Here is a 19,816-nt window from a genome sequence, read left to right on the forward strand (position 1 = left end):
CGATACCACTGCTCTGGTTTCCACAGGAGCTTAAATCGTATAAAAAACAGTTACATCATCTCTTTAATTGTATCAGGTGAGTCATTAATGTTTTATCATCATGACCGGCAGCTTTTATTTTGAAGCTCTGTTCATATATTTGAACGAGGTGTGAATATGTACAAGTTAAATGTGAACCACTGTATTTTGTTTTTGACTTTTCTCTCAGAATACATGATGTTAGCTGTTCCAAAACTCAGACACTGTAATCCAACATGACTGTATCATGATGTATGTGCTTTAGTGTACAGAGTCAGATACAGAGGAGAATATCTGAAGAAATACTTTTAAAAAAAAGAAAAAGAAACAAACTCTAAATAAACAGTTTAATTTGATATTTGTTGCCTTTTATGAAATATATCAAAACTAAAAAAAGAAATGCAAAACTGTAGAAAAGTAAAGAATTCAGAGTGATGTGGAAATGGTTTAAACACAGAAGGTTTTGTATGTTTTACAGATTGTAAAACCCCTTAAAGAAAAATAGTGAACTGTGAGATTTAGTTAAAAAATAGAACTGACTGGACCTGAAAGTTTTTTTCATATTTAGATTCAAACCTCCACGTTTCATGATTTGTTTCTTTATTTTAAATTAAAACAGATAAACCGAAAGCCAAGCTGACAGCAGGTCCAACAATCATACCAGTAGGAGGCAGAGTGACACTGAGCTGCTCTGTGGACGACTCTGATGGTTGGAAATATGACTGGTTCAGACGAACCTCAAACTCTAATGAAGCTCAGGTTGATGGTGAAGAAAACAGAGATATCAGAGTCTCACAAGGAGGAATCTACAGGTGCAGAGGAAGAAGAGGAAAACCAGTTTACTACACTGATTACAGTGATGAGGTCACTGTAGAGATAACTGGTGAGTTTAGTTACTGTGTTTCTAATATTTCAACACATCTGTCAGGACATTTTACACCAATCAAGTTAATTGAGTTGATTCAATATTTCTATTTGTGTCTCTCAGTTTCCACTTCTGTCTCTGTGACTCTACAACCTGACTGGTCTCAGATCTTCAGTGGAGAGAAGATCACTGTCAGATGTGAGATCCAGGGAGGTGGAGACACTGAGTGGGATTATGAATGGAAAACACCTCAGTCAACTTCACATCAGACACATGTTAATTACTGGACTCTCAGTGTTTCTGAGTCCAGCAGTGGAAACTACATGTGTAGGGGCAGAAACAGAAGAGACTCCTATTCTTCAACACAGTGGAGTAAAACCATCACACTGACTGTATCAGGTCAGTTTGATATTTTTATATATTCTGAAATACAATACGTCAAATTTACAATTAGAATTTGTAGTAGTTTTTTTTTGTATTCATTGTATATAATATATAACACCACATTGAACTCTTGAAGATCACTTACTTGTTGTGTTTCCTTATTTTAAAATGTGCTGTAGATTTTCCCTGTTGGGTTGTTGTTTATTTAGGTTTGGATCAGTTTGGTGACTGACTGGTCATGATAAATTAGCTAAGATCGTTGAATGAGATGTGTTGCATTTGTTTTTATATTTATATCTATATTTATTCAAACCTCCACAGGAGAGAAACCAAAGCCACAGCTCAGTGCTGATGACAGAGTCATTCCAGTAGGGGGCAGTGTGACTCTGAGCTGCTCTGTGAATCCATCATCTGGTTGGAAATATTACTGGTACAGAGGAGATCAATCCTCTGAACTCCTGATCAGACATGATGATGTTTTCAAGTCAAATGGACAAATCAGTGTCTCACAGGAAGGACAGTACTGGTGCAGAGGAGGAAGAGGAGAACCAGTTTACTACTCCCAGTACAGTCAGTCAGTAAGAATTAACACACTGGGTGAGTTTGACAATTTGACTTAAATACACAACACAGGGTTTGATTGAACCTTTTGAGATCTTTTTTGTTGTTGTCAACAGTCTCAAACAGGGTGGTTGTGACTCTGAATCCCAACTGGTCTGAGATCTACCATGGAGAGATGATCACTGTCAGATGTGAGATTCAGGGAGGAGACACTGAGTGGGAATATGAATGGGAAACAACCAGCTCCATCAAACCTTCAAATCAAAATGAATTCAGGATTAGTTCTGCTTCTTCATCCCACAGTGGAAACTACAGTTGTAAAGGCAGAAAGAAAAATGCTCAACATGAAACAACAGAGTGGAGTGATTTCATCAAACTGACAGTGAACAACAGTAAGTCAAGTTATATGTCATTAAACTGAAAATGTAAATAATTAATAGAGATTTACACTCATTTATTTGGAAGATGATTTAATCTAAAGTGACAAGTTACAAGTGAGGTACAAAGTCAACAAGAACAAATGTTTCAGTTTTGTTAATAAACATTTAGATTTTCCATAGTTAGACCATCTTAAAGTTTCTAATACCTATTACAAGATTATTCAAGTTCAGATAAATTGAATTTAATGTTTCACAGTAGACATAACATGTGTTGATACTGAGAAAACCTGTTTCCAACAGATAAACCCCAGTCTGTCCTCACTGTGTCTCCATCCTGGCTGAGTCCTGGAGCCTCAGTAACTCTGAAGTGTGAGGTTGAACATCCATCTGCAGGATGGAGGTTCTACTGGTATAAGACTGTTCCCAAACTGTCAGACAGACTCTACAGATATGAGCTGCTACCTGGTAGTGACAGTGGCACTGAAGAGGATTCGTACATGGTTCATGGACAGACACACACAGCAGGATATGTGTGTAGAGCTGGAAGAGGAGAACCAGTGTTTTACACTGAACACAGCAAACCAACGTTTGTCTGGTCTGGAGGTCAGTTTGTTCCTTTGTTCCTTTGTTTTCATCTTTATCTTCCAGTTATTTGTCTGTGACCAACATGTAAAATCTATGTCAGCAAAGTAATGAACTTTGTAAAGCTGAAGAAATCTCCAGGTGTCCTGTTGACTTATGATATTAATAAAAATGAGAAATCTTTGGAAGTTGTTTTTTGGCTCTGTATAAGTCACAACATGTGTGTGTACAACATGTTTTGTGTTTCAGATTTTCCTCCATCAGCGTCTCTCACTGTGAGTCCTGACAGAGTTCAACACTTCACCTCTGACTCTGTGTCTCTGAGCTGTGAAGGAAACTCTACTGAGTGGAGAGTGAGGAGGTTTCCTGAGGACAGTTACCTGTCCCTCTGTTCTGACTGGGGGACGATGACTGGATCAACATGTAACATTAGTGGACTGAACAGTTCTGCAGTGTACTGGTGTGAGTCTGGATCAGGACAGTTCACTAATTCAGTCAACATCACTGGACACAGTATGTTGGATTCTTTTCATTTCATTACTGTTTTTACAGCATCTTCTAAATGCAGTTATATCATTTACTTCTTAGAACTGAGTTGTACACAGTGAAGTTTTTCAGAGTTTAGTTCATGACTCTGCTACATGATACAGTAGATTAAATAACATGACATCGACAGACAAAAGTCTCATATCACAACTAATAATCTTGATAGTTTCACAGTTTTCTTTGTTGTTGTTTCTACTTTATAGTGTACTGTTCAAACAGCAGCTCCCTCTAGTGACCACATTTGGTGACACATCTGATCAGGGCTCAAATGATAAATGACACAGTATATTGATGTGTCCATATGTCCTGTTCTCTCTAGAGCTGCTGTAACAAACTGTCGTTTGGCTTCATCCCAGTTGCAGCTTTACTCTTATTCTGTTTCCAAAGAGAGGACAGTTCCATACTGTCTCTTATCAATGGTGAAGATCAGGATTAGTCTGAAGATTTAGTGTCAATCATCACAATTCAAATCAAGTGTTGGATCATTTATTCCTAGAAACTGTAGAAAAGCTGTTTATGTGTCGAAAAGTAACTTATAGTTTGTAAGTATTGGATTAAATATCAGTAAATAAATGTAGCATCACTCTACGTCAGCTTCTTCTGCAGATGATCTCTGACTTAAACTTGTCACTGTTTGACTGTTTTCTAGATGCAGATATGATCCTGATGATTCCTGTTCATCCTGTGACTGAGGGACAGTCTGTTTCTCTTGGCTGCAGATTGAAGACAGGACAAAAACTTTCCAACAACGTGTTTTTCTATCAAAATGACAAACTTCTCCAAAATGATACCAGAGTGGAGCTGATTATCTCTGCAGTGTCAAAGTCACATGAAGGTTTCTACAAATGTCAACACTCAGGAAAAGAGTCACCACAGAGTTGGATGACAGTGAAGAGTGAGTAACATTCAAATGATTTATGTATTTTCTCATGTGTAAAATAGATTATTTGAAGTTTTTGACTACAACATAATATTTATTCTTATAGTCTCTGCAGGACATGAAATATTTCCGTGGTCTCTGATCGTTGGACTGGTTTGTGGAGTCGTTTCTCTCGTTCTTCTCGTTCTTCTGCTCCTGTTGTGTCGCTTCAGACGGTCCAAGCGTGAGATATTTGTCTTTCTGATATGAGCTGTTTATTTGCTACTTTCTCTTGTATTATTCAGACACATAGATGTGTTTTAAAGTCATAGAATGAAACAGCAGCAGGATTCTTTATGTTTGAAAACTATGTAACAACAAATGTCTTTTTCACAGATTCCTGCTTTATCAGGTCAGTAAACTGTTTCCTCTCTTCTTATATTTAACAGCAGCACTTTCCACCTCTGGATTAAACATATGTATTTATTTCTGTTAAGGTGGATTCAGTCAGAGAGCAGCAGCCCCCCCACCACGAATCACAGGGTCAACCAGAGTGAAAACCAACATAATGACCAGTCCTCTCCTCTCCATGGTCAGTATTTGAACTGATGATGATGATGATTTAGGTTTCTCTGCTTTACCTTTTTGTTATTTGGATTCTTATTGCTGTTGTTGACTTTGCATTAACTCTTCCTTACAATCAGTTCCTGAGGTGATTTAAACACAACAAGAAATCCACATGTAAAACTACCACATGGAAATAATCCAACAATATTATTGCTCCACTGTTTTCTGTAGATGAGAACAATATGAATATATCTTACAGGCCAGAGTGTGACTTATTAAATATAAGAAATGAAGACTATGAAATATTAAAGATACGTTGTCTTTATACTTGTTCTTTTGACACTTTTAAAAACAAAAGTCAATTTGAATTATAATTTTTACTTTTAATAAATGTATTTATTTCTTTTTCCCTGTAGGTGGGGCTCATATCTATGAATCAGTGAACGACTCTGAAAACTCTGGAAATGGTTCAGTAACAATAGATTCATAGTGTATGTTTAGTTAGAAATGTCTGTAATGATTTAATACTGAAACCATCTGTATATTTCAGATGAATCTGATGATGCCACATATTCTTTGGTTGAACTTATTACCTTTGGAATGAAGAAGGGTGAGGACTCCAATTATTATACAAGAAATCTAATTTAAAGATTTTACGTCCTTCTGTGTCTTAAATGATCGTTATTTTTCTTTTGCTGTGAAACAGCAAACTGTGGTACAGTCTCAGAATTTAAAGCTTGTACAATGTGTCACATGGTTAAATATAGTTTTGGGTCAATATGCAGTTCAGAGGCCAGTGATACCTGCAGAAAAGTATCAAGAACATGAAACAGAGAGGAGGAAGCACAACTGAAAAACAATGATATGGAAAGAGTGTGAGTGAGGAAAATATCAGGCTGCATCCCCCTTCACCATTGCTCTGCCTGGATGTCATTACATGCGTCCTCTTTTATGCTCGGACACAACTCGTGTTCTTCACCTGAGTTTGCACATGTACAACATGACTGAAACTAACAGGTCATCAAATTGTTTCTGGGAGAACACGGTTTCTAAATGATTAAATTTGTATTCACAGGTTTGCAAAACTGTGATTTAGATATTTGAGTGAAATTACTGGAACTGTGCTGAGCACTGCTTAGTTTAGTGGGTTGGAGTCGTGTTGTTGACACATGAGCTTCATGATTTAAAAAGTGTACATTGTTCGATTTCGAGTTTATAAAAATTGTAACTGTGTTTGATATTACTGTAAGTTTATTTTGTAGAACTATAATGGAGATATTAATCTGACTACCTGTCAGTTCATTATGTTATCATAGTAAATTATGAAATTACAAACAAATATTTAAATCAAATCACTTCTGTTCACAGGAAAATCTTCTGCTGCAGCGACAGATGAACCTGTTTGTACTCAAGTCAAACCTGGAACGTCTTTTGGTGATAATGCTGCCATGTAGCTTATGGTGATGATTTATTTGACAAATAATTAAATGAGTTACAACTCATAATAATGTCAGAAAGCATGGTTCCATCTCTGATAACTCCATGTTGTTTCTGTGTTTTTTATCAGGTCTGTAAGGAAAACAAACCAAAGACAAATGATTGACAGTATGTAATAAAACCACTGTGAGCATCTCTGCTAGAAAACATGACAACATGCTCAGTAGTTTGTCCTGTAATGTGTTAATAGATGACCCAACAGAACACATCATCACACATGCTCATAAGATTATGATGTACATATTCTGTTATTTCAGCACAAAGCACAGATTGCTGGATGTTCCAAACAGCAGCTAAATGATCATTTAGTTGTACAGTAGGACAGAGGTGACGGTGCAGAGAGAAGCTTTTTCACACACGTTTACTGTGTATATGTAGTTTGATCTACTACATATCCTGCTGATATATGTACAGTATGTAACTATGTATTTTCTATTTGTATTTTTACCTTTTTACATATTTCCAGTAGTAAGTTGTTTGTTTTTAATTGCTTTATGTACTAAACACATCCCTCAGTCTTTTCCCTCTGACATTATCAAACTTGACAAAAGACAGATTGTTGTTCTGTGAACTGTTCAGAGCAACAAGACATTTGTTCTTTTCATGTCAAATGTCACAAACTAGTCCCGTTCATCTCAGTTACGTGAAGGCAGAAAGCTCCGAGACATTCAGATGAAAAACCTGAACAAATACTGAAAAGTGTGTTCATGGTGAGATCCCACTAGGTGTGGATGTAGTGAAAGTGTTAAATCTAGAGGAGATCAGCAGAGATTAGACGTGAAGCACAGCAGGGTTTTTCATGTCCCCACATGAGGTTGAAAATCTGTGTTTTCCATCAGTTCTTCACATACAGGATGTTATGTCAACTGTTCATCTCTCAGTGGCTTCACTTAGTTTGTTCCTGATTCTGCTGTTTTCTTGTGGTGTTTCAGTTTTTAAAATCTGATTTCTTCATCTACTTCCTCATTAAAAACAGCACCACCAAAGATAGTAACACTGAAAAGCAGTTTTTAATTCTTGCTCTGTTCTAACTCCACTCTTCATGCAGTATGTGTGTCAGATATGAGACATTCATTGTGTGTAAGTGATTGAATGAGTCACTGTAATCTGGATCCAGTCACAATAAAAACCTGATTATTTTTATTTTATCAATATTTATTTGTATATATTCTTTACAATGTTTCAAGATGACCTATGTACATGTATTCCTTGATGTAAACGATGAATTAGAGCAGTTTGACCCATTTCAAGTTTCACTGTGTTCTGTGAATCAGCTTCAGTCTAATTTCAGAGAGATTCTTTAGTCAGTCTGCTTGAAAAGCACAAACATGTTTCACTGAGTTTCTCTGTACTTTAAGCTTCATTTCATTTGCTGACAATTGGAACAAGTTTAGTTCCAAATGTCCTTTTTCTAATAATGAAATTTACTAAATCTGTTCTAATACTTTAAATGCTTCAGTCACAGTTAGTACTAATTAGGGTTGTGATGCAACCAATACAATACGTTCATTTGAAAACATTGATATTCATCTTTGATACCTCTCCTTCTTCTTCCGGCTGCTCCCTTTAGGTTTCGCCACAGCCAATCATTTGTCTCCATCTCACTCTGTTCTCTGATTGGTCCTCTGTCACACTGACCATGTCCATGAACCTCCTCTTTGGTCTTTCTCTTTTCCTCTTTTCTGGCAGTTCCATCCTCATCATTCTCCTCCTGATATACTCTGCATCCTTCCTCTGCACATGCTCAAATCATCTAAGTGTCACCTTTCACTTTGTCTCCAAACCGTTCTAACTGTGCTGTCCCTCTAATCTACTCATTTCTCATCCTTTTCACTCCCATTGAAAATCTCTGCATGGACATCTGTGCTACCTCCAGCTCTGCCTTCTGTCTTTTTGTCAGTGTCACTGCCTCCAGTCCGTACAACAAAGCTGTTCTCACTACCATCTTGTCAACTCTCTCAGATACCTTTCTATCATGGATCACTCCTTGCACTGGACTCTCTTCTTCACTTCTCTACTAAACTCCCCGTTTCTTTGAACAGTTGATCTTAAGTATTTCATCTCATCCACCTTCGCCACCTCTGCCCCTTGCAGCTGCACAGTTCTACCACCACATGCACTCTGTCTTGCTTCTACTGACTTTCATTCCCCTTCTCTCTAATCTGTACTTTCAAACCTTTAGATGCAGACTTTCAAGCTGCTGATGGATCATCTGAAACTTCTGCTCTGCAGTCATTGCAGAGGGCAGTGAGCAAATTATTCAGAATCAATTTGCATCCAAAAATCACTAATATCAATAAAATGAAACTGTGTGGGAGACGGAGCAGGAACTGTCCTCGCATTCACTTCTGTTCACGAAACAATTTCTGTTTTGCCAAACTCAGCCACTTTCGGAAATTCGGATCACATGAGACCCACATTGAACTCTTTGGATGCCATAATACGCAGAAATGACACTGCACATCACCCTAAAAGCACCATACATAGAGTGAAGTTTGGAGGTGGGAATGACATGGTGTGGGGCTGTTCTTCAGCATATGGTACTGTCAAAGTTCATATAACTCAGTGTTTCTGAATGCTAGGGGGGGGGGGGGGGGGCGTGTGTGACGCCAGGAAAAAATGCTATTTGGCCGTACTTGAATATGTGCACAGAACGGGAGGTTTGAAGTGTAGTGAACAAACCCTCAAGAGACACCAAGGAAAAATATTTAACAGGGACGAAAAGAAAAAGAGAGAAAGAGAGAGGTAATGAGAGAAACGAAAGTCGGCCGAAAGCTAATACGAGGAAATATGACAAAGGTTATGTAGCGCTTGGCTACGGTGGGAGACGAGGACAGACTGTTAGGTATACTGTCCGCGGGGGGGTGGGGGATTCATTGCGCGGGGGGGGGGGGGGGGGGGTTAGTTCTTCCTTGCGGGGGGGCATAACAAAAAATAATTGAGAAGCACTGATATAACTGAAGGAAGAATGAATAGACAAATGTACAGAGACATTCTTGATAAAAATCTGCTGCCATCTACCAGAAAGATGAACATGAATCAAGGGTGGACATTTCAGCAAAACAATGATCCCAAACACACAGCAAAGGAAACTCTCAGCTGGTTTCAGAGAAAGAAACTGAAGCTGCTAGAAATCAGCCAATCGCCTGATTGAATGAATTTTACCTGCTGTACTTCAGATACATCAGATCACATACTGTTATAAATATACAGATACAAATAGACAAAGAGACATTGAGAATATGTGCAAACCTCTTTTCAACAGAACCTAAACCTGTCCTCACTGTGTCTCCATCCTGGCTGAGTCCTGGAGCCTCAGTAACTCTGAAGTGTGAGGTTGAACATCCATCTGCAGGATGGAGGTTCTCCTGGTATAAGACTGTTCCCAAACTGTCAGACAGACTCTACAGATATGAGCTGCTACCTGGTAGTGACAGTGGCACTGAAGAGGATTCTTACATGGTTCATGGACAGACACACACAGCAGGATATGTGTGTAGAGCTGGAAGAGGAGAGCCAGTGTTTTACACTGAACACAGCAAACCAACGTTTGTCTGGTCTGGAGGTCAGTTTGTTCCTTTGTTAATTAAATTCAATTCAGTTTTATTTGTATAGCGCCAATTCACAACAGAAGTTATCTCAAGGCACTTTACAGTGTAAGGTTTAAGACCTTACAGAGAATAATTATACAAAAAAAAACCCCAACAATCCCAAGCAAGCTTTAGGCAACAGTGGAGAGTAAAAACTCTCATTAGAGGAAGAAACCTCCAGCAGAACCAGGCTCACAATGGGCGGCCATCTGCCTCGACCGGACTTTGTTCCTTACTTTTCATCTTTATGTTCCAGTTATTTGTCTGTGACCAACATGTTTTGTGTTTCAGATTTTCCTCCATCAGCGTCTCTCACTGTGAGTCCTGACAGAGTTCAACACTTCACCTCTGACTCTGTGTCTCTGAGCTGTGAAGGAAACTCTACTGAGTGGAGAGTGAGGAGGTTTCCTGAGGACAGTTACCTGTCCCTCTGTTCTGACTGGGGGACGATGACTGGATCAACATGTAACATTCGTAGATTGTCCAGTTCTGCAGTGTACTGGTGTGAGTCTGGATCAGGAGACTTCAGCAATGCTGTCAACATCACTGAACAGTGTGAGTCTTATTTATAATGTGTTTTTTTAAGAGTCAAACAGTAAACTAACTAAATGATTATTTTATGCTATAGATTCATTCTAGGAACGTTTTGTGTGTGTACTGATAATAAAAGGCAAGACTTCATTATAATGGATTACTTCCTGTTCTTTACTGTAACTTCTAATAGTGTTAGCATAATCTAATTTTTCTGAACCTCTTCAAGTATTTCTTAATATTTTAATGTAAATATCAGAAGGATTTGATTCACTTATTTGCATGTTTGTGACAATAGTCATTCACCATTGAGTTACTTCTTAGTGGAGTATATTTGGAGTGATGTAGCTCTAACTTGGCTCCTCAGCTACACCAACAATCACAACAGGCAGTTTATCACTCTGTAGTTCATACAGGCAGCTTCCAATAAATAGGATTTATCCTAATGTATGAACATGTCCAACAAATCATATCTAATTTCACGAGCTACATAATAGTGCCACATTTCCATAATTTACCTTCTTATCAGACCTCAGTCAGATATCATGATGTTTGGTTTCCCAGTCATCACCCTGTGAAATAAAAGGTTTGGAGTTGTCCTGAAAGTCACAGGCAGCGTACAGACAAACATGTATTATAATCCAAGAAGGTACATTTACAGTAAAACACATTTAAGTTGTACATCAGGACTTTGTCCAGCTGTTGTTACCTGATACTATCAATTATATAAAAGTTACAGTAGAATATGAGGAGCTGTTGCTTCAGTGTTGAATATCAGCACCAGATGATCATTGACTGAAACTTCCTATTCTTTACTGATTTATAGATGATGACATTATCCTGGTGAGTCCTGTCCTTCCTGTGACTGAGGGAACATCTGTGACTCTTGGCTGCAAATTGAGGAGAGAAAATGTTGTTTCTAATGTGTTTTTCTATCAAAATGACAAACTCATCCAAAATGACACCAGAGTGGAGCTGATTATCTCTGCAGTGTTAAAGTCAGACCAAGGTTTTTATAGATGTGAAGTTCAAACAGACTCGTTGATTAGAACATTAACATCACCACAGAGCTGGATGGCAGTAAAATGTGAGTATGATTGAAATAACTTCTGAACTGTTTTACAGTGTGAGGTAGAAAAGTCATCACTGAATCAGAAGTTGGATTAGTTTCAGTTGATTTATTAGTGTTTGCAATACATCAACTTTAATGATCATACATGGTAAAACTACTTCTTCACATTAAATAGCTAGTTACATGTGAAAAGTCTAATTATAAGTTGCCCTAGTTTCAACTGATATATTAATTTGTGCTATAGAAAAGGTTTTAGACAGGGTGGTGTTCATAATGAAACATAAAAACACAAAAGTAAACACATGATGAGCAGTGAAACTTGTTTACTGTGTAACTCTTTAAATGATGAGAAATTCAGCTTAAAGCTGTAAGTTACTGTGATACTGCGCTTGTATGTTCATCTAGATAATCATTTCATGGATCAGTTTATGTTGCAGATATATGTGAGTGTCTGTGGAAGTTGTTGCTTCATATCTTCCATTGATTGTATTTTTTATTCCAGTGGTGTCCAGGTCTGAAAACTCTTCACTTCCTGTGTCATTGATCGTTGGGTCGGTTTGTGGCATTTTACTGATTATTCTCCTGCTGCTGTTGAATCATTACAGAAAATCAAAAGGTGAAATCTTTTCTTTACAGATGAATAAGATTCAATATAAAACCACATGTGTGTAACAGCAAATGTCTTCTTCACAGGTTCCTGCTTCATCAGGTTGGTACAACTCTCTCCTCTCTCATTGTGAACAGAACAACAGCACATTACATGTTCCTCATTCAGTCTAATATTTTTCTCATGTGTTGGGGTCCACCAGGTCTCAGAGAACCAATCAGAGCTCTGCTACAGGTCACATGACCAACCTGGATGAAACACAGTACAACACATATGCTGCTCCTCATGGTCGGTATGGGATTCATACAACATGATAAAACATGATTAATATGACCATGACTAGATATTTCTTCTTATTGTAGGTGATGCTTGTCTGTATGAATCAATCAAAGCGTTAAAGTACATTATTCATTGGTTAATATAAAAAACTATAAATGAATTAACTGATTTAAAGTTGGTGAAAATAATTTATTGATCACCTCTAAAGTTTAAAAATATCTATATTCCAGATGAATCCCAAGAAGTCACATATGTCTCAATTGAGCTTCAAACCATCGCTGAGAAGGGTGACTGTTTTATTTAATGAGAACTGAGATCAAATGTAGTGTAGTGAGAACAACTTGTAATAAATAGAAACAGTAACAGTCTTTTCATTCATTGATGTGATCACTGCTAACAGGACAGAAACATGAACCAGAGGAGAGCTCTGTTTATTCTGAGGTGAAGATTGGATCAGCTGCAGGTACAGTTCATTACTTACAACAGTTAGTTTTCTCTGATTTTTAACCATCACCAGTAAACACTTTATTTTAAACAGTTTCTATGTAACTTTGAGGTGTTTCTGATTCATTTAAAGTTTTGAAATGTGACGTTTAGATCAACATTTTTTAAAGTTCATGTTTAATTTCATTTTAAATGTCTTTATTTTCCGTTTCATCCACTGTTGTACTGTCTCTCTTTGTTTTAGATGATAATGTGCTGAAGTTCACTCCCACAATACAGGTAAACTCAAGAAAAACTACATCTACACCCAGTGTACTTGGATTAATACGGAGTCCCTCACAATAGTTTTTAAATTATCTCTGGTCCAGAACGATCTATTCTGAGAGTAGCCTATAGCCCGTATCATGCAGTAGATCCGACTACAGTCACAATCAGCAGCTCCATTCCAGCTGTAATCCAGCTATAGTTTGTCTCACTCAGCCTCAGCAGTGCTGCTTATATCCTCCATTGACTAACTTACTTTGTAAATGTTCCTATTTATGATGTTTTATTACTAGTTGGATTTTATAGATTGTTTTTTACATTTTCTTAAATTACTGATAGTTTTACTATCAAACTATCAGTTTAAACTGTTCCAACTAATATTGTAGAAGTTTATAATGTGTAAGTTACTTACTGCAGAGGAAAACGGTATAAATCTGGACTTTACCAGTGTAAATTGAGATGTTAATAACATTTAAATGAATATCTTTATTATTAAAATATGTTTATAAACTAAACATTTTGAAATCTGTTCTTAGGAAAATTGAGTCCTGCAGCAGAAGATGAAACAGTTTATTCTGAAGTCAAACCAGCAGCAGCTCTTGGTAATAATGCAGTGATAACATGATGTTCATATTGGGATTTATCTGAAATTATTTCTTTTCAGATTCCTAAATAGTCTCAGTCACTTTGGTTTATTCCATCAATAAAGAGATCTCTGTCAACAAATCAATGGAAATGATGATAACATGAAAAACAACATCCTTGGTTTGATATTTGCAGCTTTTCCATTGTAATAAATTCAACTGAATAGTTTGTGTGTGCTTTCTAGTCCAAATGTTGAATTCTGCTCTTTACTGGTTCACCTCTTCATTTACACGACAACAGTCAGAGATGTTCATCAGAAATGTGAACAGAAGTATCTGACTCATGGACAAGATGGTGATACTTGCTACCAGCCTAACAAAAGCATGTGTGCTCAGTTTCCTGGTGATTATTTCTTCTGGTAAAGATGTAGATCAGTTGATGACAGATTGGACTGCAGGTGCAGCATACTGTACTGTATGTGGAGGTATTGAGTTGATGTCAATCTCCAACAACCTCAGTTGTTTCATGAGTCTTTCAGCTGCTCTCTAATTCTTATGCTGTCTATATCTGTCCCAGTTCATTTCTTGGTATTGGTTTTGTTTACTGTTACACCTGGTATTAAGATGTGTTTTGGGTGATTGGATCCTAAGTTTGTAGAGTAAACGTGAATGCGTCCTCATGCGTCTCTGACAAAGACATTACAGGAAAATACGTCATCAATACAGGAAGTGGTGGTTGTTTTGTAGACTGCACATTCAAACATTTAACACACAGGCTGAAACAGGAAATGATCAAATGACCCATTTTGTTTGCAAAATGTTCAAACACCAACAAACTAATACGTCCATTCTTTCAATCAGTCATTACACAGTAGACAACACTGCTTCTACATTCATCTGGGACATGTTCCTGATTCTTTACATAGTTATAGAATAACACAAAAAGACACAGCACAGCATGAATTGTATTCTTTTCTACAAGGTGATTTTACTATAGAAAACAAACCTACTGCACTCTGCACTTTTTATGTCAGTGATAGTCAGAGCTGGAGGTGTCATGTTTTCAGGTAGTCTGTCCATCCGTACAGCCTCCAGATTCTTTGAACTCCATATCTAATGAACATGTGCTGGAAATTCCTTCAAATTAGGCAAAAATGTCAAATTAGACTGATGAACTTAATAGATTTTGGTGACCAAAGGTCAAAGGTCAACATCGTAGTGACCTCACCTTCATGCAGTCTTTGTGAACTCATATATCAGGAATGCTTTGATGAGATTTCTTTAAATTTGCCACAACTGTCCACTTGGACTATGTAATGAACTGTTTTGGTTTTGGTGGCTAAAGGTCAAAGGTCACAGTGATCTTATGTGTATTCATTCTTGTTCTGGATGAGATGTCTCAGAAAAACCGTGAGGGAATCTTTGTTTTTCACATTTGGCACAAACTCACTTAAGGATTAAGTGATCAGATTCTGTAGGTCAAAGGTCAAGGTCACTGTGACCATGTGTGTCTCGTTCTCATCAATGCTATAACTCAGAAACACCTTGAAGGAATTTCTTTTAGATCAAAGGTTTTGTATATTTAGTTCTATTCTGATAAAGAGTCACAAAAGCAGAATTGACAGATTCATCTGTCCAAATATAAATAAAGTATCTTGTTTCACTGGCACTACAACCACCACCATCAGTGATTATCTTCATGCTGTTTTCTCCTTATCTTTTTTCTGTTTTGAGCATTGACACAGCCTCATCTAAACAACCACCACACTGTACACTGTACTGATATTATTAGTATTTTCCTGTGACATCATTATCAGGGAGGCATTAGCATTTACTCTATAAAATAGATGTGTTCAAATGGGTCCTAGACGTCTTCAGCAAGTGGTTAAGTGGTAACAAGGCTACTAGAAAAGTGGAAGAAAACAACAAACTGAAGCCCAGACATGAAACTGGATCTGAGAAACCTGGAGGTACTTCCTGCAAGACTTTGACATAGAAACCATGATACTGTGGTGTGTAAACACCTTATTCTGGCTTCTGAACCTTCTCTCTGCTTCATAACGTCGTGGCTGAGATGGTGAGAAACAGACAAACCTGCAGTCAGACAATCAGAAATCTAAATCCTGTTGATTTAAAGTGAGACATGAATAACCAGGTCTTTGGATCATTTTGATTTGTCTGTGATCATTATTGAAAGTGAGTTTAGCTCAGTGCATATTGAAAAATCCCACCAGTGGCTGGACAAAGCTGGATTGAAGGACAGCACAGAGACACTCATCATGGCAGCACCGGAACAAGCTCTAAGTATGAGATCAAGAGAGGCTGGGTGAAGAGGCCCCTGCAACAATCCAGCACCTAACAACAGGGTGCAAGATGCTAGCAGACAGGGTGCACATGGAACGCCATAACCAAGTGGCTGACATAGTGTACAGGAACATCTGTGCCGAGTATAATCTGGAAGTCCAAGGTCAAAATGGATCCAAAGGTGGTTGAGAATGACCAAGCTAAGATCCTGTGGGACTTCCAGATACAGACTGAGAAACTGGTAACGACTAACCAACTGGACATAGCAGTGGTGAACAAACAGAGGAAGTAGGAAGTAGTAATATAGTGCAGTCTTAGGAACAGCTGAGATACTGTTTGTTTTTACTTTCTAAATGTATAAACTGAAGATGGTGGTTAAAGCATAAATCTAAACCAATACCTGAAGTTACCCATAGTTCACTTGTGTGGCAGCAAGTGCGGCCATCACAAGGACATTGGACACTACTGTTAGAGTAAAAATGATTTACTCAGTGATAATTATCTAATTCTCTTATTACATTTTTGTTTGATTATTGTTTCTTACTTCTTGTCATTATGAAGGATATTTGTTTTTGATGTTTAATCCTGTCAGCAACAGGAACATGTTATACTCTGCTAATGCTGCACTCTGCACACAGACATAAAACAGGACAGGTCAGAAAAAGGTCAGCATTCTCAGAGTTGACCAGTTCTTGTTGCTATACACCTATGAGCAGTGTTTTATCCTTATATGGAGTTCTTTTTCCTTGTAAAATGATCATCCTTTAACCATACCAGCCCCCATCTGTGACTTCAGGGTGTGTCTCATTTGTAATAAAAAGCTTGCACAAAGGGGGAACGGACGGAGTTGGAGATAGGAAATCCTGGGTGAAGCATTTATGATGCTAAGACCTCAGGCCGGCTCACCTTGCAAGTAAAAAGGCCGAGTGTCCTTGTTGTGCTTTATTGTCTCCATCTCTTAGTGTATGAAACCTGTTGTGGTAATTTTGGACCCAACAACTACACAGTGTACCATGACTTATTGTCTATAAAACCACAGTTTTATCTGATTTCACATTTGTTTTATTTAATTCTTTAATATTCTCTCTGTCTCTTTTCCTTTGAAACCCAGTTCATATTAATAGTAGCTGAGCAGGAAGTGTGAACATGTTTTCACACATTTTCTGTGGTCAAACTAAATACAGACATGTTAGTTTGATAAGTGATGTCTTTTTCACACAGTTGTCTCTCTTCAGTTTTCTCCTGATCCAAAGTGAACAGAGTTCTCAGAAACACAGACAGAGTCAGTACTAAATGTGACGATGTGATACTTGCTCTGGATGCTGAAAATATTCTGTGAGTACACGACTTTCTCTGTTTGAATTATACAATTGAAGGAAAATATTAATAGTGAGAAGAGCAGAGAGTCAGGAGTTTGTCCAGTTTCTCAGTTTGGAGGACTGTGGTAACACTCTACTGGACTGTTTAGTTTTCTACATGTACATATATTCACAATCAGTGTATTCAGGCTGAGCTGCCATCATGTAGATATGTCAAATATGAAATTTGAAACTTGTGTATATGTAGAGAGATTATGAGGAGATTTCAAATCTCTTATATTTCGTAATTTCATTCGAAAGTGTTTAAAGTGTTTTACCACCAGAGAAATGTGTCATGTTTTTTATAAGACAAGAAATTGTAGCTGAAAATCCAGATGAGCTTTCTCTAGAACAGTTTAGATTCATTTTTCTTTTTTGTAAGTTTATTAACAATGCATCACTTGCTTTTTTTAATTGACTAATTAGTTTTAGTTGGTAGCAGATAAAAGAACATGAGAATAAAGGAGCTGTAAGTGGAAGTTAAGCGAGTTTCTGAGATCAAACCTGTAAAATGATATTTTTATAAATCTGGTTTAAATGTAAAATGTTTTTATTGTAGAACAAATCATATAGTTAATATTTACCTGTTTTTTCACTGTAAATCTAAAGTTTTAGTCTTAGAACATGTGAGGAGTAAATATAGTCAACAGGAAATGTTTGTGTCATGAGCTGGAGGATGGAATTCATGGCCAGAGATATGACAGGACAGAACTAAGTAGTCAATCTCTTATTTAAAATGGCAGAACAACAGTAAATCAATGAATTGGATGAAACAGTCTAGATGGGAGGAGATGAGGTAGGGTGAGTATGGTGGTCTGGTTGGAAACCGGAAGTGACGTCACAGCCAAGATGGCCGACCAAACAGAGAGCACATGGACAAAATGGAGAACAAGGGGTATACTCTGGGAGTGTAACCAGAGTATCAACGGGGAACCAGGAGAACACAGTCCAATCCAAAGTAATACAACACAATGTGTAAACCCAGTGTGGGAAAACAGGCTGAGATTTTGAACACAGACAGTCCAAACAATAAATCCGAAAGGCTAAACTCAGATCAAGGGTAATCCAGGTCATACACGGTTATGGCAGTTCAGAGGTAAGTCTGGCAGGCAAAATCCACAACAGAAAGACAATCCAGGTCAAAACACAAAGGAGGTCCAAACAGAAACAGAGCGGGGAAAAACACTCACTGAACCAAAGGGGGAGACAGGAAGCAGAGTCAGGTCAGGCTGGTCCAGTGAGGGGGAATCCAGCGTAGAAGGGGTACAGGTCCAGAAAAGGGAGTGGTACTGTGAGCAGGGGGAAAGACAGGGAATGAACCAAACAAAAACAGACTATCTAGCAGAAGAGACAGGTGAGCAGGCTGGTATTTATACTGTGGGCAAACCAGGTGTAACCAATCAGGTGAGTGCATGTGATCAGACTGGGAGGAGGAAACAGGAAATTGCCAAAATAAGAGCACGGGGGGAAACAGCAGCAGCAACGAGGCTGGAATCATGACAGTTTGTTCCTGTTTGTTTCTGACTTCACACAAGCTTCAACAAAACAATATGAAAACTGTAGTTAATGTTTTAACATCAAGATTTTAACCATGACGTCATTGAAACAGTTGTTGTGTTTGAAATGTAGCTCAAGAAGTCATCTCTGTCTCTGCTGTTAAAATATATGGAAACGCCAGAAAACCAGTTCATCAGCATTTTCAAGACTGTACAAGTCTCCTGTTTTTTTTCCTGTTATCCAAACACTCTACTAATAATGTTCATTACTCATGTTTCTCATATTTACTTCACATATAAACTGTTTTCATTTCCATTGTTGCTGTGCTGTGTTTTCAGCCTCATTATTTATTGTTAATAAAATAAACAGATATTGTCAATATTTGTTCAAACAATGAGTTCAACCTTAAGGATTAAAGCACATATGACTAGTTACTGTATATAAGTCCTCAAATGTACCAGTAAATAAACTAATAATATAGAACCATTGTCCATGAGGACAGGAGGTACTGTAACTTGTGTTTTCACAGAGTTTCTCTTCATTTGCTGCAGTTTGAAGAATTTCTCAGAGTCAGTGTTGGATGTGAGGATGGGACACACTTTTCTCTGTGTGCTGCAGTTTTTCTGTGAGTAAATCACTGATTGATGGATTAAATGAGAGAAGATGTTGTAGTGAGAACAGAGGAGCAGAGGTTTGTTCACTTTGAACAGAGCACACTTGTTATCAGCTTGGTTGTTTTGTAGGAAGGATCTTTAGAGGACGACTGGGTTAAATCATCAGATACAGTTTGATGTGATTTTTACCACTGATCATTTGTTACATTTAGTCATTAATGAAAGTCCAGTTGTTTGCTGTGTTTTCCTCTTGATGTGCTAAGTTTCAGTCTTCATTTCAGTACTGAACACAATCTTCTCCTCTGGACATGCTCAAGGTAAATGATCACTTCTCTTCTTCGTACTTTTAATTAAGATGAGACTCTTTTTAAACCTTCTTGGTCAATTTAAACCATGTCATCTTGCTGTCTTTT

General features: G+C 37.6%; 2 protein-coding genes across 3 annotated transcripts in view; both read left to right on the top strand.

The window, feature by feature from the left end:
• Nucleotides 1-19,816, top strand: part of LOC113157408 — a 98,529-nt gene that overhangs the window by 32,241 nt on the left and 46,472 nt on the right. The gene's annotated exons all lie outside the window — the stretch shown is intronic.
• The window catches only part of LOC113157775, a 136,948-nt gene that overhangs the window by 19,365 nt on the left and 97,767 nt on the right, over nucleotides 1-19,816 (top strand). The window contains exons 5-6 of the mRNA XM_033326554.1: nucleotides 638-901; nucleotides 1,007-1,282. Of these exons, the coding sequence (XP_033182445.1) occupies nucleotides 638-901; nucleotides 1,007-1,282 (540 nt within the window). The remainder of the gene's footprint in view (nucleotides 1-637; nucleotides 902-1,006; nucleotides 1,283-19,816) is intronic.

The sequence above is a fragment of the Anabas testudineus genome, chromosome 18 (genome assembly GCF_900324465.2).
Source record: "Anabas testudineus chromosome 18, fAnaTes1.2, whole genome shotgun sequence".
NCBI classification, from domain to species: domain Eukaryota; kingdom Metazoa; phylum Chordata; class Actinopteri; order Anabantiformes; family Anabantidae; genus Anabas; species Anabas testudineus.